This window comes from Camelus dromedarius, chromosome 32, assembly GCF_036321535.1.
Source record: "Camelus dromedarius isolate mCamDro1 chromosome 32, mCamDro1.pat, whole genome shotgun sequence".
Lineage (NCBI taxonomy): Eukaryota > Metazoa > Chordata > Mammalia > Artiodactyla > Camelidae > Camelus > Camelus dromedarius.
This window is the reverse complement of record NC_087467.1, coordinates 22,969,752-22,992,128: the sequence shown is the minus strand read 5'-3', so window position 1 is coordinate 22,992,128 and position 22,377 is coordinate 22,969,752. Positions and strand designations below refer to the sequence as shown.

Sequence of the window (22,377 nt, the reverse complement as noted above, 5' to 3'; positions counted from 1 at the left end):
GTTACCTTTAGGTCTGTGATCCATCTGCGTTAATTCTGGGGTCAACGAGAGGGAAGAGCCAGCTTTCACTTTTTTCCACATGGATATCCAGCCTCCCCGGCACACGTACTGAGAAGACCACCCTCTCTCCACTGACTGCCTCAGTGCCTTGGCTGAAGCTGACCATATACACGTGGGTCTGCTCCTGGACGTGACTCTGTTCACTGACCTGCACGTCCATCCTTGTGCCGACTCCATCTGTCCCGATTCCTGCAGCTCTGGAGTCAGTCTTAAAGTTGGATGTTAAATCCTCCAACTTTGTTGTTTTTCAGCATCATTCTGACCATTCGTGGTCTTCTGAATTTCCACATACATCTGAGAACTGGCTTGTCAATTTCTATGGAGAAGCCTGCTGGTATTTTGGTTGGAATTGCATTGAGTCTCAGGGTTACTTTGGGGAGAAGTACCATCTTAACAACAATGAGTTCTCCAATCCATGAACATGGTATATCTATTAATTTATGTCGTTTAAATTCTCTCAATAATGCTTGCTCGTTCTCAGTGTACACATCTTTCATATTGTTTGTTAGATTGTTTTTCCTAAGTAATTTTTTTGAATGTTATTTTGAAGGTACATGTTCCTAAAATTTCTTTTTTTGCAAGTTTTCATTCTTAGTACTTAGGAAAGCAGTTGATTTCTGTCTTTGAACCTGTATCCTGCAACCTTGTTCCTTTCATGTATTAGTTCTTCCCGGCTTTAAATTCCTTCCCGTATAGCTGAGCACAGAAATAGTTAACTACGTAGTTCTGACCTCTCTCTCTTTTCTCCCTAAAACAAGATCCATAAGGCCTGGGGCAGAATCAGAATTCCCTGTGGTCCCACAGAGCGGGGGCAGGCAGACTGAGCCAAGGGGCCCTCCCTGCACCCCCCCCCCCCCCGGGCCAGCCTGCATGGGTTCCGCTGCTCTTACACCTAGGTTTTAAAAAATATGTTCAAAGATCCAGGAAGGTCTGCCTAGGGACTCCGCCTTTTACCTCCAAGTGATAGTCTCAGAAAACAATGGATAAGTATAAAGTTTTAGTAATCAGATCCACGACCCTTAAATAAATCTACCCCATTGCGATGGGGACATATAGTTTTCCTTAAGTGTCTCTTCTCCACAAAATTAATGCCTTAGCTTTTGATTTTCTCTTTCACAATACTCCCACTCTCATACCTAAGATTCTCTCTTTAAAACCCTAGTTCTCTGACAGAACTGTGCACTGGGTGCGTGCAAAAGAGACTCACAGGAGAAACTTATTTGTGTGGGAACAGAAATAAAACAATTAGGTATTTTTATTAGGGATAAGAGGCTCAAAGAATCACGACTTTAGCCTTTGCTTCCAGACAGCCTCTGTCAAGTTGCCTGACAAAAGTTCTCGCGGCATGTCAAGTCTGATTATGTAACACTCAAAGGTATTATTCTCGGTCCTCTTAGTCACTCTGGGTCTTGTCTGTTTTATGTGCAAATAAAGGCAAAATGGAGGGAGGAGGCCCTCTTTTCAGGAATAGGTTAGATTTACAGCAAATGTCCGTGAAAGCGGGTTTGCTATATTCCCACTGACAACGGCTGTAGAATTAGATGCGTATTTCTTTGGGAAAATTTTAGTGTAAAACACACTGGAGGTGCCTAGCGAGGAATCCCAGGACAGAATTTATGGTTTGAGCTTAGATCTGGGGATCTGAGTGTCTGGGCTCACATCCCAGCCAGGGCCTTCTTAACTCCGACCACTGTGCCCTGTTCCCCAGGACAGAACTGTTCTGGGCAGAGGCTGGCCCGCAGGCCACAGTGATGAGTCCTGGGCGGAAGGGTGGAGGTGGTGGGTGAGGACACGGAGGTGTGACAGGTGGGGGCAGGACAGACAAAATCCAAAGTGGCATGGGGTGGCATCAGGGAGGGCCAACCGGTCTAAGGGCAGCTGAGAGCTCAAGGACCGACCATGTGACAGGCTGGTCAGGGGTGAGGGTCTGGAGAGTCCTTTGGCTTGGGACACAGGGATGGTGCGGGGACCCGGTATGGCAGCTCTGGAAGGACTGGGCAAGGCTGGCCTGGTTCCAACAGGCCCGGAAGGACACACGTGGCGAGGGAATGGGTGTCCTGTGCAGGATTGAGAACTGAATTCCGGAAGGAGCTACAGAGCCCAGGCGCCGGGTGGAGGGAGAACGCGTGGGGCTAGGGACAGGGGGAGAGGGACCAACTCCGGTCACCTGCACGAGGTGGGTTGTGGCGGCAGAGAGCAGACACCAGGGACTGGAGCCCCGTGGGCGCTGCCATAGGTGCAGAGCGGTACCCGAGCTTCCAATCCTGGGCTCGCCCCTGGCTCCCAGGCCCTCCAGAAAGGCCCCGGGACTCCTGCACTTACTGACGGGGAGGGAGGCAAACAGAACTGCGCTGCTTACGAGGAACAAGGCCAACCACGCCGACACCTGCCTGGATGACTGGTGCTGTAAGCCAGCCTCCAAGTCCCGGCACGGGGAGTTGGGTGGGGGGTGCCTGGGGCACCCCCAGCTCGGCCTGCAGGGCAGCTGGGGGTGGGGATGAAGCCAGGGCGCTCAGGCTGACGAGCCCCGAATTGCTAAGGGGCCGCTGCATGGACCCAATACCTGAAACTTAGCTGGTGGTGTCCTCGGTGGGGACGTGCACCTGCCGAGACGTAACCGAGGGCCACGAGGAAGCACGGCCCCTGCGGGCACGTTCGCTGGGGGTATTAGGGGATCCACGCTTCCCTGGAATAACAGGTTTCAAAGGTGCTGCCACCTCTGTGATCCCGCAGCGGCTGCGAGGCCCGGCGGAAGTGCGGGGGAAGAGCACCGCCCTCACGCCTCGATACTCCACCCCCGCGCTCAGCCGGCCGCACCGTCCCTTCCCCTCCGGGCTCTCTTGACTTCAAGTTTTCCATTTTCCCTCTTTCCGTTTCTTCCGTCACCGTTCGACTAGATACAGTTCATTCACCACACAGGTCACCTGTTTAAAGCGTGCCGTTCAGTGGCTTTTGGTGGATTCTGAGAGCTGTGCAACCGTCACCACCGTCGCCTTCAGAACACTCCTGTCACCCCCCAAAGAAACCTCAAGCATCGCGTCTCACTCCCAGCGCCCTCCGGACACTTCATCGAAGTCACACGGCATGTGGCCTTTTGTGCGGCTTCCTTCCCTGAGCACAATCTTCTCGAGGCTCATCCACGTGTAGTGGGTGTCGGTGCTTCATTCATTCTTGCGGCCACATGAGATCTGGCCGCATGGACCAACCACCCGTCCTCTGACGGGGTTGGGTTGCTGGCCTTTCCGGGGACTGTGAACGGTGCTGCTGTGGACGCTCATTCACGTATCTGTGTAAATGTCTGTTTTTAACTCTCCTGGGCACATACCTAGCAGAGGGTCACCTTTCCCGAGAGAGACATCTGGAACCACCTGTCAAGAGTTACTAGCTGGAATTTCTGATTCAAACACTGACTTCCTCTCAGCGTTTCGTCACTTTATTAAGTGCTCATTTATCCTAGAGGACGGGGACGGCGTGCAGATGTCCCAAGAGGTGGATGCCACCCAGCACGTGAGTGCGTTTGTGACTTAAGCCCGAGCACAGAGGGACCCGAGTTCCTGTGACATTTCCCATAAACAGGGAGTCCTCCCCCTGGGCCTCCCGGGCCACCCACCTGTCTCCTAAGCTCACTCTGGCCATGACGAGCAGAAACAGCGGAGACCAGTGAAAGGATTCTTCTCCTTTGAACTGAAGTGACCAAGCGGGTGTCTGGGGTGGGGTGGGGGTCATTCCTCCCCCACCGCGGACTCACCCGGAGCTGCCAGTCCCTGATCTGCACAGACTCTCGAGGGCCGGGGATGGGCAGGACTTGTGAGGGGACAGTAAGAGCAAAGAGAGTTAATAACAGTTTAACAATAGGAGGCAGGGCTGGCAAGGAAGCAGGGGCTCCTCCTGCGGGCCCTGATGCAGGGCGAGGTCTCCAGGCTGCTGGGTTCGGGGGCGGGTCCCTGTTCCCGTCCTGATGCCCCGCTCACTGCAGCATCGGACACAGCTGGCCACGCCCTCCCCCGGACCACGTGCTCTCGGTTTCCTGGTCTGCCTCCTCTCCCGCGGTCAACCTACGTTCCTGGCTGAAGCCATCACCTGGGACCAGCAGGCGTGGTCACAGACCGCCACCCCACCTCTGTGTCCCTCTTCCTCCCAAGTCTTCTCAGCACAGGAGCTGGTGACTCCTGGAGAACGTTAAGTCAGACACATCACAAGTGGGCTCAGCAGTCTAATGCTAACAACCCAGTGTCCATCGACGGACACGTGGAGAACCAAAGTGGTCTACCCACAGGGCGGAACAGCATTCAGCCCCCAAAAGGAGGACATTCTGAGACAGGCTGCAGCGTGGGTGGGCCTGGAGCACGTGACGGTGAGTGAAACCAGCCAGTCAAAGAGGGTCCAGGGTGGCAAACTGCCAACCTGTTTACGTTCCCCCCAGCAGTACATGAGGGTCTAATTTCTCCACGTCCTCACCACACTTGGTATTTTCGGGTTTTTTTAAAAAAATGGTAGCGATCCTAGTAGCTGTGACACTGTGTCTCTCTGTGGTCTTGATCTGCAGAGCTAATGACGGTGGGCGTTTTCTCATGTGCGTCCTGACCACCTGAATGTCTTCTTTGGAGAAATGTCTGTTCAAGTCCTTTGCTCATGTTTAAATTGAGCTGTTTGTCCTTTTTGTTGCTGAGCTGGAAGAGTTCTTTACATATTCTGGATATTAGACCCTTATCAGATATATTATTAGCAAATATTTCTCCCATTCTGTGGGTTCCTTTGATGCACAAACAATTTAAGTTTTGATCAAGTCCAATGTATTTACTTTTTCTTTTGTTGCCTGAGGTTTTGGTGTCAAATCCAAGAAATCACCACCAAATCCAAGGTCATGAAGACCTAATCCTTTACTTTCTCCTCAGCATTTCAGTTTTAACTCAAATTCAGGTCATCGATCCATTTCGGATTAAGTTTTGTGTAGGGTATGAGGTTATTTATAGAGTCAGAGAGTCAGTTCAATCTAGATTATTTCTCAAATTCACAGGAATTTTGGTTGCAAAATGACACATTTCAATGCTATAATGAGGCCATATTACATAAACATGCCTAATCTTATGAAAATGTTTGCAGTGCCCTCTTTCCACAAATGGGACAGGAAGAATCTCACATGAAAGTTTCACCATGTCATCATAATGGTAGTTTCTTAGACATTTAAAAAAAAGGAGGACCTTCTCCCTCAAAACCTGTCGTCAATGCTACATATGCCCCAAGTGCCAATAACCAACCAATTGTTCAAAAGGGACTCACTGAGTTCCAGCTCTGCGCTAGGCACTGTGTCCAGAGCTAAGGTGACCACAGTGGGTAAGGGGGACGTCGTCCCTGTCCTCAAGGAGTGTGAAATTCTGCAGGTTATGCTCCCAGCACAGGGTGAGGCGCTGGAGAGAGGGGCCACCAGTATAAGCCACGATTGCTGGTCTCAAGAAATTACTGCTTTACGTAGGGAGACCATGGCTGAGATTTACCAAATAATTAGGGGACAGTGAAGGGCGGTAAGGACTGGATGGGACGAGGACTGACACCAGAGTGCCACCTGGGAAGCCACAGGAAGTAAAGCTGCAGGGACCTGGGGAAGGGGGAGACATCACCCAGCTTCAGACAAGCTGGGAAGGTCTCCAGAGGAGGATCAGCAGGATGTGAGCGATGAAGGAGCCTCGGACAGACCAGCTTAACTTCTTGGGTGGAGACATGACACCAGGGCCCTAAGGTGAGGCTGGTGGGGTTGCGGTGGAGGCACCGGTGAGACCCTGCACCCCGGAGCAGGGCAGACGTGGACACGGGAAGCGACTGAGTCTACAGTCCTCTGTCTCGCTCTCCTCTGCGTCCTCGTCACTAGACCTCACGGAGTGGAAAGCCCCCCAGTGCCCTCGGCTGCCACAGCCGAGTCCAGGCTGACGCCACCAAGCCAGGCTGCTTCCCGTCTACCAGTGTCTTCCCTAAACGCACCGCATGCACCAGGAGGCTGGCTTTCCTGGGGGAGGGGATGCTACATGGGCAGAGTATCTTATTTCCATTGTGTGGAGTTGGTTGCAGGGTTTTTTTTTTTTCTTCTTGAAAGCTTTTAAAATGTTCGTGGTTTTTTTTTTGGGGGGGGTTAGGTTTATTTATTTATTTCAGTTTTTTTAGCAGAGGGACTGAGGACTGAACCCAGGACCTCTTGCATGCTAAGCACGTGCTCTACCACTGAGCTCTGCCCTCCCCCGCTTTTAAAATGTTTTACCCAGAAAAACACCCAGGAGAGAAATCAGCTCATTTCTTTCAAACAAACAAGTGTGATCTCTTGATGATCAGCCTTCTGTTGAGAAGGCAGACAGGGTCCCTCTGGTCTCCCCTCCCGCTGGGTGTCTCTCGGCCCGACAAGGAAGCCCGTTCTGCTGTGACAACAGGAAAGCACGCACTGGTTTCGCTCCAGTGCCAGCAGCTCTCCTGAGAGCCGCAGCGCCACCTCCCCGGCGGCCTTCACCAGGGCCCCGGCCACGGCCCTGAGCCCACAGGCTCCGCCGCACGGAGCCCCCCTGCCCGGGACTGCAGGGGCTGGAGGGACGGCTTCCAGGAGCGCCTTCCTTCCCCAGTCAGGGCGTCTGCTCTGTCGCTTCTGAGCAGAAGCTTTTCTCTTTGTCTAAGTACTGAAACAGGTTTGATAGGAAAATCAACGGCTGCAAACCACAGAATTTTACATGAGATTAAACACCCGAGGGTCTCAGACATCAGGGGTCTCAGAGATCCAGAGCAAAGGCAGGGAGAGGGGGCACGTATCGCACCCTCCCCCAGCCCGGCATCAGGGTGCGTCTACACTGCAGGGTGGATCCACGCTCGCTGGTAAACAAGCCCCTCTGAGGTCTTGGTGGCGTCAGCGTGGGATGTTAGGGAGTTGCAATGCAGGAACAAACGCCCTCGGGGCCCAGTCCCAGCAGGGGGGGTTGAGGGCGGGTAGGGCCCAGGGCTTCGAGCCCCCCCAAGAGACCTGGCATCCCGCTCCTGGGAGGAATGGCTTGAGCAAGTCTATTTACACCACGAAAAACCAGACCCCACTTTAATTTTTGCTTTGCGTGTATCTGGTCTCTAGGTACTTATTGTTTTGAATTTTTAATTCTTCTGGAAGTGTAGTGGGTTTACAGTGTCAGTTTCAGGTGCACAGCAGTGATTCAGCCAGGCGTCCTGTGACTTTCAGAAAGAGCACCTTCCATGGGCCCTCGGGCAATCTCTAGAACACGGAGGCCTTGAGCGTGGCTTCCCAGAATTTTCTCATTTTCACACCAGTGACCTGAGCCTTTCCTTCCTCGTGACTTCCTTATTTACTGTCCACGTGGTTCAGCTATGACCCACACAGGACAGTACGTGAGTCCCAGGCATACAGCGTGCTGATTCGGTGTTTGTGTAGGTGCAAGCGAGCCGCCCCCTCTCCAGGTGCGTAGCCTGCGTCCATGCAGTCAGCTGTGTGCTGTGCCTCCCGCAGAACAGGGACTTTCACTTCAAACAGAACTCAGGCTCTGAGGCTTCTACTCTGAGACACTGTGGCGAGGGAGGTGCACCTCAGAACAAGGCTGTCGTAGAGCTTCTGGGTCTAAACTCTCCACGCCCCTCCTCAAAGCCAGATGAGCACTGTTTGCATAAATAATGGGTACAACTCCCAACGGGAGACGGTTTCCAAACCATGGGCACAAATGCCAAGAAAAAAGTGGGCATAAAACGTAAGCAGGAAAGAAGTGGACGCAGGGAGCTTTAGAAACACCCAGTGAGACAGGGAGATTGGTCTGTGTTTGTGATCCGCGAGGCGCACAGCCGCACCGTGTGACCCAGGGTCCGGCTGTCTCTGTCGACTTCCCCCTAAACGTGCTTTGCAGGTGCCCCCCACCCTGCCGCACGTGGGGTGAGCGGCGGAGCTGTGAGAAGATGTGGAAGTGGGCCAGCAGACCGTCTTCAGCAAGGGGACGTGGAGGGACTCCCCTACCTCTGGAGCACCTCCCGGGGCTGGAACCCCTAACCCCATTCTAAGCCTATTTCATCACTCATTGCTCCCCGTAGGAACACACAGACCCCCCCCTCAGCATTTCCCACGACCCCAGGGCTGCCACCACACCGTTCCCCGTGGGAACACATAGACCCCCCCCCCAGCATTTCCCACGACCCCAGGGCTGCCACCACCACCTTCTCAGCCAGCAAAGCAACTCCTCCCCCCTGCCCCCCTATCGATGCCTGCAGTGAGAGCTTCTGGCCAAACCCGCTCCAGCCCCCCCTTGGTCCCTGCAGGCCTGGTGGGGGGTGGTGGGAGCAGAAGGACAGGCCGAGGGCACACCTGGCACCCGGCGCGGAGCTGGCCGACCAGCTAGAGGGGTCTGACTGAGGACGGCGGTCAGTCCTCTTTCCAACCCACCATTTACATTTAATCCATCATCCACATTCTGTTCTTAAGCAAAAATCCTGTCAAGTCACTCTTAATGACTCGAGACTTATCTTGAACTGTAACTATGAAAACAGCTACAGGAAAGCACAACCGTTACTGTGAACGGCAGCCTTGCGTTTGTCCGTAACCCACACCGGGTCACTGCGGGCACTGCAAGCCCACGGCCGCAGCCCAGCCTGGCCGGTGCTGAGACCCGACCCCGGGAGCTTCCAGAACAGACTCCTGCAGCCTTCCCCCCAGAGCTCCTGACTCAGACGTCTCAGGGCAGCCCGAGTGATCTGCTTTGAAAGCTCCCCATACGACTGAGGCGCGGCCTGGTTTGGGAATAAGGCGTTGACCCCGGGGCTGAGAAGCTCTCGGGGCTGCTTCTGATGCGGAAGCCTGACTGCGGGAAGGGCCCGGGTCTGAGCAGGACTAGTTCACCGGGGCAGCAGGCAGGAAAGAAGGCAGGTCTGGGGCTGGAGTGGGAGACTGGCCATGTCAATGACACAGCCGTCGAACCCACCGTGGGCCTCTCCCTTCCCCAGGCCCAGCCGGTGCCCGGCTCCCACCAGCCCCGCGAACAGACATCCCCCAAACACGCGAAAACGCCGCACGGTAAAAACGGCCCACCAGTCACGGACACCGGGCTGTAAGCTGAATCAAGCCCTCAGAGGGCGGACGGGACACACGCCATTCTCCGGATTCTGAGTCAGCTCTGCCCGCTTCTGCTGCCCTCCCCACGGGTCCAGGATGACAGAAGAGGGCCAGAACCCATTCTTCTGTCTCCTGAGAGCGGGGAACACTCATTTTCTTTCACTTTAATAACTTTCTCCCCTGAGAGAGGAACTAAAACGTCTCTCGCCCGGCAGGAGAGTGGGCGGAGGTGGGTGGGAATCTGTGAAGACATCGGTGACAGCTCTGACACGGGAGCCGGGGGGCTGGCGCGGTAACCCCTTCAGCACCGAGGTGGCCTCTGCACTCTGCTGGAGCGGGGACGGAAGCAGGTCTCGGGTCAGAACGACCCCTGTGGCCTCACGTACAACGGGCAGGACCCAATTTAGGAAAGACACGTGGCAAACAAAACAGAGTAAACCAAAAACAATGCAATCGGTGGGAAGCTCACTGGCACTGACCTCTTTTACCTGAGAGAATTAATTACATGCTAGAGAGAAAAACAAAAGCCTCGGGAAGGCTGGACAGGGCGCCCCTGGGACCGAGGCTCGCCGCAGTCTCACCGGCCCGGGCCAGGGCAGAAGCACCGTCTTCCTGGGCGCTGGCCCCTCTGAACGCCGCCCAACATCCTTGTTTCCTCGAATTGTCAGAGCTTACAGTGGACCTTTTCCATCTGCTCTACTTGTTGGGGCTCAAGGTGAACAGACCCCCCCCTCCCCCGCCCTGCGTGCGCCCACGGCACAGTCCCGAGGGATGCCATCCCGGGGAGCGGGCGGAATCCAGGTCCCCCTACCCAGGCTCTGTCCCTCTCACCTCTCTAGACTTGATTTCCAAATTCCCCTGGGCCGAACCTGGCAACAAGAAATGTCTAGAAGACTTTTGTGGACTGAAGCAGGGGAAGGAAGGTGCCCCTTCCCAGTGGCCGCGAGGGGACAAGACTAAGCATGGGATCGACAGAAAGTGTGAATCACAGCGATTCCAGCCTCGGAGAAACTAACAAAGTTCCAACACCCTGTCTTCAGGCACCACTGTGCCCCCTGCCCCCTGCCCCCGGCTTTAAATAGGAGTGGCTGAGTAATGCCTCGGCGCTCGTCCCGCCTGTCCGCACTCGAGTTCTCTGTACACGCGAGTTACTCATCTCCGCCCACTTCTCTGGCTCCCTCGTGCACGGACACCCGGGCCGCTCAGCGAGCTGCTTTAAGGCTCAGGACTCAGGCACTGGCTCCCCCCGAGCCCCCCTCCCCCGCCACTGAGCCGAAAAAGAATCTTTTCCCCCATGTCTCCTATTCAGTCACAGTACAGTCTTCTTAAACACACAGTCTAGAGCCAGCTTCTTGGCTCAGAAGGAAAACGCTCATTTGTATGTTTTCAGGGAATTACTAAATGCTCTAAAAAGCGCATTCATGGAAGAAAATGAAAAGATGAAGTGACGCGCTCTGCCTCTGCTCACGCCGTGCACACCGTGCGGCCTTTCTGGGAGGAGGCGGCCAGAAAATACGTGTAAAACACACCGCTTTCAGTCACGACGGGCGTCTCCGGGGAGGCGTGGCAGGCGAACCCTTGCAGGCACACCCGCTGTGCACAGAGGGCGGGGACGTCAGTGATGCCACCTACAGATTTGGGATGGGGCCACGGGGTGGACTCAGCCCCAGTGTCGTGCCAGCGACACGACACGGGAGACGGAGGAGGGCTCCTGCCAAGCGGTGGACACCTCACCCACTGGCCCGGAGGCAGGACAGGGTGGCAGAGAAGGTTCTAGAAGAACAAGAGGTTCTCATCAGCACTGGGAGGGCAGATGAGCATGCCTGGCCCCTGAGAGCGGGAGCATGGCTCCGGGCCCCCTCCTCAGTGGACGGACGTCCCCTCCACTGCAACCCAGGCTCAGAGGGCCGCCTAGACGCCAGGGACCAGTGCGGGCTCAGAGAGGCACGGCGAATACCCACAAAGAGCCCCTCCCACCTGGCCTGCACCTGTCACCGTCACTAACGCTCAGGCTGCGGCGGAAGCAGAAACCATTATTTCCTCTGTCCCCACCCTCCGGTCCAGCCCCAGCCGGCTGAAGCGGCACCCACTAGTGACAGGTGGCTTTTGAGCACCTGGCGTGGGGCTTCCTCACCTTGAGATATGCTGGCGTGTAAAATGCACAACGGATTTTGAAGACTGATTAAGAAAAAAGATTATCAGACAGCTCAGTGACATCTAGAAATCACGTGTTGAAATAATACAATGGGCAAATTGTGATGAATAAAATATATCATTAAGTTTAACTTAATAATTAAACTTACTTTTGAAATCATCATAATCCCTGTCCATCTGGCAGGAGCCAGAAACCTAGGTTTTCCTCAAAAGACGGAGGAAAGAAGACTGGGCACTGTGATGATTCTGTTGTGCGCAACTTAGAATTTCCTGTCCACGTGACTCACCAAATACAAATTTCAGTCCCTTTAATTGTACACATATAATATACACATCACAAAAGACAAGGTTTATCTTCAAAGAACTCAGTAGCCTGCTCCTTACGTAAAATGATGTTTTTTAAGAATTATGCGATTCGCCAAGTAAATGTCTACAACGAACGGCTCTTTCCTTTATGTGAAGCGATATGATGTTTCCTTTCCCACAAAACGCTGTATTTCCTTCATTCTGGATGTAGTACTGTTTTAACAATAGACCTGGGGGAGGGGGAGGGGGTGTATGGGAGGGGAGCGCTGCCCCGCGAAATGTGCGTGTCTCCTGCAGGGCGCATGGCAGGTTCAGAAGAGCCACACTTCTCAAAGGTGAAGGGCAATGAGGTGCTCTCGGTCCTGGGGGGGGCGTCCTGGCCTGGGCGACGCGGGAGCCTCCGAGTGGCTCAGAGCGGCGGCTCGGGGGTCGGGTGTGTCTGAGCCCAGCTTTGTGGGAGGTTAGGGAAGGCTTTATTTGCAGTGACTGTGGATGTGGCATGCCAGAAAGGTGCCTGTGAGAATAAACGTTTTAGGGAAAAATAAAACTTACCTTCCCTCCAGGGAAGTTTTAATCTGGAAGAGCCATAAAAAGCACTGACGGGTTTCAGGCGTTCATCGGCGGATACCGGAAAGTTCACTTGTAGACTACCAGCCCTGTGACCCCAGGCTCCGGGCCTAAACAAAAGACTCTTGGGGGGAGGGCGCCTGTCGTCAGCCACCCACACCTGCAGGTGACTGAGGCCTTCCCGGAGAGGGAGGGGGCTGGCAGCAAAGCGCACGTCAAATTGTGTTTCCTGCTAAGTTTTCTTGTAATTCAAGTCCCTTTCTGATTCTAGTATCTGAACTTGGCCAACAGAAATGGCAGGAATAATTCATGGCCAGTCTGTTCCTTAAATGACCAAGCTTTCTCATGGGATCTAATTCATTCCCCCAGAACCACCCTACAAAGCATGAAGCTCTGTCCCCATTTTACAGATGGGAAAACTCAAAGGCAAGCTGGCTAAGAGAGTGTGTGTGTGGCCAAGCGCGGATTCCAGTCCTTAAATCTTGGGCTCGTTCTGCTGCACCCACTTCACTGGAGTGACTGTGGAAACGGTTTGGAGGCCGGCCCCGTCCTGCAAGTTGCAGCTGTAATATTTTATTGTAAAGAGGCAAAGAGGTTCCCATAGGCATTTAAACATCTAAAGATTCAGAGTTAGCACCGCTTAAATTTGACAGAAACACATCCCTTTTAAAGTAAAAGGGACAGAACATAAATCTTTAGATGTTTTCTCTGGAAGATGGGCTTACGAAATAGGATGCAAACACGTGCCCAGTCCACAAAGGCAGACTCCTGGACAGCGGAGCGCGTCCTGCCTGGGCACCAGTCCTCCGCGTCAGGTCCCAGACAGTAAGTGCAGGTAACAGAACATGAAAAGAAGTCAAAAAAATGAAAAAGAGAATATCATCAGGAGATACTTTCACGCTACATCCCAGAAATGTCCACCTGAGACGCGGAGGAAGAGGAAGGACATAGACCTCAGCTGGGGAGAGGCGCTAACGGGGCTGGTGACCCCGCTCCTGCGGGCTGTTCCGCACAGCGGACTGTCAGGGACGTCTCTCACGGGCTCATGGAAACAGCATCCCTGGTTGATATTTTCTATCTGGATTCCTGTTAACGACCGCACAGTGGAATGTTTACAGCATGACGCAAGGAACTGAACAGAGCCACGAGAGTTTTCAGGTGAAAAAGGCTGACTTGCAGCAAAGGTTTGGTGGATCAACTGTCCTTTGAGGCAGGGCTGTGTCTCAGGCACTGTGACATTCCAGCTGCCAGACCACCCTGGACTTCACCCAGGAGGTGCTCAGGAAACTCGACCTGCATGAGTGAATGATTCCAAGAATTCCCAGACTTTCATGTTCATCCACTTGCATTTCTGCTCCTAAAAGGATGCAGTGGCTCCCAGGTCTGACTGTTCACAGAGCAGCTGGAGGCGGACTGCAGTGGCCTGAGACGACACCCTGTGGTTTCGGGCAATTCTCCCTTTTCAGGCCGCTCCGTGGGGCTGAACCCTGCCACACAGCCTGGCCAGCCGTAGCCCCCTGCAGCTGGAACCAGGCTGACCCGGTGCGTGGGTTGGACCGGTGATTCCTGAGACCAGGAAGGCCATGTGGCAGACCCCGAAGTCAGACTACCCGGGCTCCAGCCCTGAGCGCCTGCTCCCAGCTCCTACCTCCGACCCTGGGCGGGTCTGTCACCCGCTCTGAGCTCCTGTCCCCTCACATGTGCAGTGAGGACAGTGGACAGCGCTGGACTTGACTCAGGACGGGGCTTGGCCTGAGCGCTGTCAGAGCAGGAGGCATTATAGTCATTGGGATCAAACCAACTGACCAACATCACCAAAATAAGATGAAAAGTAGGAATAGAAAAAATTTCCTACAGGCTCTTATGTATTTTAAAATCCTAATTTTGGTTTCCTTTATATGTTTCTCTGCACTATATAATCTATTCCAGATCAAAATCTTTCCTGCAAAAAATATATATAAAATGGAATCACTCTGCTGTACACTTGAAACTAACACAATATTGTAAATATGTTAATAAAAAAGAGTAATCCATAAAAAACCTTTTCCTGCAGAATACAGGATTTTTGACCCTTTCCATGCAAAGCAAGCCTTGAAAAGCTTCAGAAGAGAGAGGGTCCCCTGCAGACACCACGCTGGACCCTTTATTCAGAGCCAGGCTTGTTCCCAGGCCTCTCCAACAAGTGTCATCAAACCGCAGCCGGCCTGCAGCCCGGGCATCTGACGGCGGAGGGTTGGGCCCCATCCCTTCTCTCTGCCTGCCCACCCGCCCTTGCCCTCTGCCGCGGGCCCTGCTGGTCTCAGGAATTCAGCAAGGGTACCAAGAGCTCTCTGCCTCCCTCAGGAGAGCGGGAGGGTCCCACCTCTCCCTCCGCGAGCCTCGAGGCGCTCAGCACGTATTTGATGGCAAACCTCCTACAGGAAGATTCCGCAGCTTCAGCACGTGCTAACATCTCAAAAGGCAAGCTTTACAAACGTCATGTTACGGGGCACCTAGGGTGGCAGCAACACTGGCTGGATGTTTCCAGGGTCCAGGCAGAGCACCAAGCCCTCAGATGTATTACTGCGTTTAATTCTCATCACAGTCTCACACGACAGGCGCTATCATTACTGCCCCCATTTCATAGATGAGGAAACTGAGCCCAGAGGTGTTCCTGAACTCACCCAAGGCTGTACAGATAGCAGGAAGCGGAGAGGAGGTGGGGACCACAAAGCCTGCATCCTTAGCCATCGCACTGAGGAAGCCTTAGCCACTGAAACGACCAGATCAGCTGTTTTTATGTCATTACAGAAGCAGAGCTATTGCTGCTACACTCTTGGTGCCATTCTGCTTCTTATCTTTTCAGAAACGAGCCTCAGGAAAGGAGGCCAGTTTATTTCAGAAACAGGTTCCCCGGAGAGCCAGCCCGTTCCTCTCCCACCTCCTCACATACTGAGACTCTCTGGGGCGACTGCACACACAATCCTTCACACAGGCTGCTGGACCCTGCAGCTGGGGCGGCCGCAGGGCAGCCAACGTGTCACGTGCTCAGCCACCAAACACGTGGTGCTTTGGCCAAACAGGCACTGAAGAAGCAGGAATCGGACTCCCCAGGCGGGGACCGGGACGCAGTGCCTGGCTTTGGGGGATCTGCCACCTCTCGTGTCTCGGTCGGGAGGCTCCCCGGACAGACGGCAGGTTGCCAGGTTTCCGCGCAAACATCTGAGAGACTCAGGGTGTGAGGGGGTGGAAGCTGCCAGAGGGAAGGGCGGAGCCTGTGGACCAAGCAGGAAAGAGCAGCCGTCCTGGGGACACAGGCGGGGCCGGGGCGTCTTGTCTCAGCGCCAGCAGGCTCCATACGGTTCACTTTAATGCTGATTTTTATTTGACAGACGAGTTTACTTGGCAATTCAGGCCAGATGTTTTCTCCATAAATAAGATGAAGTGTGACTGCATTTCTAGTTGGCTATTTGCTATGACAGAAAAATACGTTTAAAAGATTGCTCTCTGAGGACCCTAAGTCAGTTTTCTGCCACCTTGGCTCTCTCTGCGGACGAGACCTGGGTGCCTGGGGGCAGGAGAGAGACAGGGACCTTTCACTCTTTTCCATCTTTTGGATTTGGTGCCATACACAAATACTTCCTCTTCAAACAAATACAAACACAGCTTAAAAAGTGCAATGGCTTTATGACGCACAGAGCTGATTTAAGTCAGTCTGTACGCCCTGATATGGGACAGGATAAAAAAAGCGTGGGATTATTTTAGAAGGTGAAGAAAGAACCCATGTACTCATGGAGGGTTCATGTGATCAAAAATTACAGAGCCAGTGTTTCAAAGGCATCTTTGCATTTTTCTGCCTCTGAAAGCCCCGTGTACCTGCGTCGTATACCACGTGTGTTGACTCACTCAAGCCTCCATCTGACAAAAGAATATCAACTCATTCTCCTCCCTCCTCCATTTCCCAAGAGACAGGTGAACAGTTAAAAGTGCGTTCCCTCGGAGTAACATAAAACTGCAGGGGTAAGGACCCCATGCCCCATTCCTAAGGTTTTTTTTCTTTTTTTTTAAATTGAAGTACAGTCAGGTACAGTGTGTCAATGTCTGGTGTGCAGCACAGTGTCCCAGTCATGCATGTACACACATATATTCATTTTCATATTCTTTTTCATTAAAGGTTATTACAAGATACTGCATATAGTTCCCTGTGCTGCACAGCAGAAACTTTTTAAAAAATATATTGTTATATCTAGTGGCTAATATTCGCAAATCTCAAACTCCCAAATGCATCCCTTCCCAGCCTCCTGAGGTGTTTCTGAAGTCAAATGCTTCTGAAAAGCGCAAGTGCCCTGAGAAACGAACTGGGCTTTCGTAAGCCCAGTGCTCAGCCTCCAGTATGTCCACCTTTGAGGGGCACCCTGACAATGACAGTCTCAAACTTTCAGAGCATCTGAAGTTGCAATGACATCTTATCCAACGAATTGAAAAAAAATGCTGCCTTACTTTGTGATCTTAGGATGTGTCTCCTATGAGGAAAAATACTCCAGGGAAAGTGTGTCTTAGGGCTCCAGCCCAGGTCTCCCAGCGTGCGGGTGTAGACGAGGGGTCTCTGCTCTGGGTGAGCCTCACAGGGTTCCGTTAGCAGCACAAAGGACACACTTTACATATGTAAAGTGGCAGCAGGCCTCAGCCTCTATTTACCCTTCATTACAGCCTTCAGAAAGAGCAGAAAAGTTTCCCAGCAGCTTTCCCTCATTTACTGGGGATAAAACACCCTGGTGTGCTGTATTGACAGTGTGGACGGAAAGAACCAGGTGTTTACACAGACTTGACGGACATTCCCAAACACACGTGAATTACAAGGGGAAGGGTACCTTCAGTGGGGGGTACAAGGCAGACCCCGCCTTCACTCCTTCCCTCCGTGACCAGAGTTAACACCCCCTGACCACCAGGAAGGCAGCAGACCCTGGACTGGATTCCTGACCAGATTTATCAACAGCATGATCATTATTATCATAATTTCACTGTGATTATTGAGACAATTGGTGAAATTTGAATAGATGTTGTATTAACGCTAAGTCCCCTAATTTCGGTAACCGTGCTCTGGTTACACAAGCGGACGGCTGTGTTCGTAGGAAACACACGCGTAAATACACACAGGGGGCGCCAGGGCCACAACCAGCCCAGAGCAGCGCGTGTCCGTGGAGATGGATGTCAGCTCCTGACGGACCTGGGGAACGGGCTGGACTTCTCGGCACCACTTTTGCCTTTGGCGGGTAAGTTTAAAACTGTTTCACGATAAACAGTCATTAAGAAGATGGCATTTTAAAAAAGTCTCTTCAGCAAGGTCCCAGTGTGGTCAGTGATCTACCTGGAAAGTTCTCCTAAAGGGACAGCCGCGCCTTTACCAGCACACGGGCTGTGGGGACAGAGCCCTGGGTCCCCTTCCCCCACCGCGGCAGGCCAGTTCCTTTCAGAGAAAACGGCATTTCCTGACCCTCAGACCTGGGCTGGGGGGCGCCCACCCCTGCGGGCGGCACACAGGCTCCCCAGCTGCCTGGCGCTCAGGGCGTCAGTGGTCTGTCCACCCATCCCCCGCTCCCTGCCTCTGCAGGTCCTGGAAGGTGCCCCCTGGGCTCTGTGCCCCCTTCTGCCCTTAACCTGACACCCAAGGACGTCTCGGCTCAGCCTGTGGCGGGTTGGGTGGGGTCCCCAGGTGCTCCCAACAGCCCCCTGTGAACACCTCTAAGTGGCTTCGACTCTGCGTCTACGCTCCCTTGGATGACACGCTCTTTGCGGAGGGCAGTGCCCACTCCCCCTGGTGCCACAGACCTTTGCTACATTTGCAGAGTCGGAGCCAGAGAAGCCAAAGGAGATAAGGGAGACCCCTCTCCCGCGTCCCTTGCCTCCCTGGGCGGTGCCTTCACACTCTATTTTGGCAGGAAAAGCCTAGGGTGGGGGGGCATCACCAGCCACCAAAAACCACTGCACAGTCCCCTCTGCTCCAGAAACCTCTCACTGGACAGACACAGTCAGCTGGGTGCATGGCCGGGAAACCTGCAAACCCCAGGTCGGCCTCCATGTCGGCAGCCTGGTGGCTGCGGACCTGGTCAGGGCGGCCAGGACCCGGGGAGGGTGTGCTGGGCAAGGCCCCACCACGTCCACGGCAGTGACCTGTCTATTAATGACACCTGAGAATACCGAAGATGATGCTTTTCTCTTTGATCCGGATAGAAAATCCCTGAGGACAGCAGATGGAGGCGAGCACACAGACGCAGACCCCACTCTCACACCTGCCAACGACCCCCGTGAGGATGCACACGAAGCCTCACCCACGCCCACCCCCGTCATTGCTGACGGTGCCCAGTGGGGCCGCAGGCTTGCTGAGGGCAGAGCGCAGGTGCTGGGGGCCCGTGTGGAGGCTGCAGCCTGGGGCTCCTGCCTGGTTTACACTGTGGGCTTCAGAGGATTTCTGGGTGGTGTGGGTGGGGGCGAGAGGGTTCAGCTGGTTAAAAAAATCACAAGGAAAACCTCCAACCTGGATGGTGCGACCTTGAGGCCGGCACACACTCCCGGGTGCCGCAGGCAGGCAGGAGCAGCCGCGAGCCCCCTTGGGCCGCACGGCTCAGCCCACACCCTCCTAAGAGCAGCGCCAGGAAGCCCTGCCCCATAAAAATCTTGCAAATCATGTTTTAGAAAGCGCTAATACAGCGTGCACCTATTAAGAAAGAAAAAACCAAGCAAACAAATTAAGACCCTAATTCACCCGTGATTTTGTCTGGCGTCATGCTAAGAGTCTTTGGGAGGTGGGGGAACCACAATATTTGCCCACTGTGTAAATGATCACGTGGCATGCGTTCTATCACAGTCATCAGCAAGGGCTGTGTCTTCCATCGCCCCCCGCGCAGGGAGAGGGACACCCAGACGTGGCCCAGGTGGCACCCAGTCCAGAGCCCAGGCGGGAGAGAAAGCTGCAAATGGTACCGATCAGGCCCAAGAGGCCCGTGAGCTCTGGCCCCTGTGTTCGCCCTGAACCGCCCCCGCACCCTTCGCTGGGTGGGCCACACTAGCCTCACTCTCCTTCCTGTTCCAATGCAACTTTCGTACAATTCAACTTAAACTCAAGTGTAAGGTAACTGGAAGTGAGACGTTCTCAGAGGAAATTTTACGGTACCTCTAAAACACAGTATTCATTACAGCAATCTCATGCAGAATCTCAAATTCTTAATAATAAAGAAGGATCTTAAACATTCTTCTCACTTTTTTTTTTCTTAAAGAACTCAGAAATTAATTTTTAATGATAGGATATATTTGGTTCAAAAATTGTTCTATATCTACAGGAAGATAAACTTAAGACCCTCAAGGAATTGGATTGTGACACAGAAAGGCTTTCTCAAGGATTTAATCCCAAAAAAGTACTAATTTCATAACTTTGTTATGTGTACTATTAAATACTTAAATTAGCTATGCTTTCATGATTTTTACAACAGCAGACATTTTCTTTAAACAAAAGTTAACTGTCTCAAGTGCACCACGTGTAATTAGTACACAAGTCAGAGGTTTGTCTTAACATCGCTCTTCCGAGGATCAAAATGCAAATTCCAGAATTACTCAGTCTGACACCATGAGTGCTGCATGTTTCAGAGCACTGTGGGATAACTGGTGCTGAAAGCTGTGTGCACGTCAAAGTAAAGCACAGAATTTTCATAAGGAAAGTTACACACTTAGAAATTAATTTCCTCATTTAAGTTTAGGCTCAGTTATAAACACAATCTCATCTGAAACACAGATGGCAACAGAATGCCGGCTTAAAAACTACCAAAAAAGATGACCTCTGGAAGAGCCTAAGTGCATTTGCACCTGCGGGCGCCCAGTTCTCTTCTGCTCTGTTGACAGTTAATTACAGCTCCTGACAGTCGCCTTCAGCCTCAGCATATCCATACGAAAACACATGCCGTCCATGGAAATGGTTTCTTGAATTTTATCTTTTTTATTGAAACTATTCATGATCTAGCTCAAAAAACACATGTGCACCTGCTTTGGATTCCCTAGTGATTACGCGGGAGTCACTGTTTCTGCATTTCAGACTGAATCTGGGCTCGCTTATCAGGTATGAGTTCATCAGAAAGAGGAGAGAGAAGCTGCATGACCGATGGACACGTCTGGATCCTAATTTCTTGTCAGATGCTAAGACTAACTTTTTTTCTTCATCAGAACCACAGAGGAGATGTCTTATGACAGCTTTTAGGCAAACGTGTGGAACAACATTGAGAACTCAAAAAAAAATGTCTCTTAAGTGTGTCAACCTGAAACCACATGAGAACAACCTGATTTCAGCTAGGACCTTGCAGTCTGGGGTGACTTTTCCAGGGTGTGAACTGTCACAGAGGTCCGGGAGGACACGGAGCTCCAGCTGGCTGAGGCCCTGGCTTTGGCTCCCCCGTGCCATCATCTCCTTACGCCTTCCAGCCATCCAGCTGAAGACATGCTCTCCTTTGAAACATGCTTAATCAAATCACCCCATAACAGTGTTTTAAAGAAACGTGTACCCACCAAACAAGAGAAAACTAACTTTCCTAAAACCCTTTTGCATAAGCAATACTGCCACCCGAGTGGTGAGGGACCAAGTCCTAAATCCTGCAGAAGTGAAGCAAGCCACGTCTTCCCAGGAGACAGTGAACGTTCAGGAGTGACCACGCAGTATCTGCAACTGGCACGCTATGCTCCTTGGAGCTGAAGGACGCACATCTTAAGAGTAAACTGGATTCCGATCTTTCTATTGATCACAAAGAGGCAGTCACGTACCATAAAGCACTTCTCTCTGCTAATGGAATTTCTACTCTTCTGCCATCCGGCTACCTGCTTAATTGTTAACTTAGAAATACACGTAGGGAAAAGTACTGTCAATAATTCTTAGAAGTATGCGGCCTTCCTGATTTCCACCCTTACCTATACATTCATGACAGCGCTTCTTATAACCTATGGTCTCTAATATTTTAAAGACATGTTAATATTCTGGTATGGAGGAAAGCACCTCTCTTAAGCGGACAGCTGCATTTTGAAGAAGGTCAGTAATGAAATAATATGAACGTTGGTTCTCAGGAAGCCACCTCGTTAAAAATCGTCTCATCTTGCTCCAGTTACAGTATCTCAGTAAGGATGTACTTACCTGGGAATATTCAAAGTCAGTGATGGGGGCTATGCTCTTGATATAGTCTGACCGAAACTGGTTTTCTGGGTTGGCCAGCGGGACCGGCGGAATTATAGTGCTCATTGCTGAAACAATTGTCTGCAGTGGAAAGAAGGAAAAATACACACGGGTAAAGAAAACGGTTCGGCTCCAGGTCTGATAATCTAAAGTATAACTTCCACCTATGCAGTTTTAGGGAGCAGAGGACGCACCCTTTGTACTTAACAGACATTAAAAAAAAAAATTCTTACCACAATAGCGTCCTTCACGTTCTTCCTGATGTCCAGGATTTTCTGTTTCTTTTCCCTGCAGTAAAAGAGAATGGTTTCAAATTTACCTTCGGCACTGCCTTCAATTGGTGAGACTTCAAATTTCCAGCTGCAGTGGGGCTAGAATGGTCCTACTCGAGGTCAACACCAGGCCCCGGACCACAGTGCAGACTTTTTATTTGGGAGAGGAAAATATCCCTCTTTTCTGGTCTGGACTCTGAACAAACTTGAATGCACACATCACAATCTCTGGCTCTAAATAGCCACACGGGTTACACACATTCTGGCAAAATCGTTCTGAGTAGTGTGTGTGAGAACTACACAGCTACATTTGTAGATATATTTTGTCTGAATCTATCCATGTGTCTATAGTTATAAACTGAAATAGACGCGGACAAGGGATGTAGAGAAAAGCATACATTGGCACACTGGATAAATGTGCTCAGAGCAATACCGGCAAAGCAGGTCAATACCTCAGAATACCTAATGAGTCGTATTTTGTTAAGTTATTCTGTTTTGCTCTAGGCACCACCAGAGGAAGGGTTTGCCTAAATACCCCCAATTCAGCAACACACCACTATGCTTTCCTCCCTCAAAGGCAGACTCCAAGATCCAAGCAACTGTTTAGAGAAAGCACTGTGGGAAGGCCGGCAGAGAAGCGGCCAAGTCTGCGTGCGGTTTGGAAGCAAAGCCGAAATCGGTCGTTCCTTACTCGGGATTAAATCCGTTCACGTGCAGGATCCTCATCTGTTTGACGATCGTGCTTTTCCCAGACTCACCAGCGC

General features: G+C 52.2%; 1 protein-coding gene across 3 annotated transcripts in view; it reads right to left on the bottom strand.

Annotated features, from left to right (window-relative positions):
• Positions 1 to 22,377, bottom strand: part of GNAL (G protein subunit alpha L) — a 71,249-nt gene that overhangs the window by 31,580 nt on the left and 17,292 nt on the right. For all 3 annotated transcript variants that reach the window (XM_064481637.1, XM_064481638.1, XM_031439219.2), the window contains 3 exons: positions 22,305 to 22,377; positions 21,575 to 21,629; positions 21,303 to 21,422 (listed from right to left, as the gene is read on the bottom strand). In XM_064481637.1, coding sequence (XP_064337707.1) covers positions 21,303 to 21,422; positions 21,575 to 21,629; positions 22,305 to 22,377 — 248 coding nt within the window. The remainder of the gene's footprint in view (positions 1 to 21,302; positions 21,423 to 21,574; positions 21,630 to 22,304) is intronic.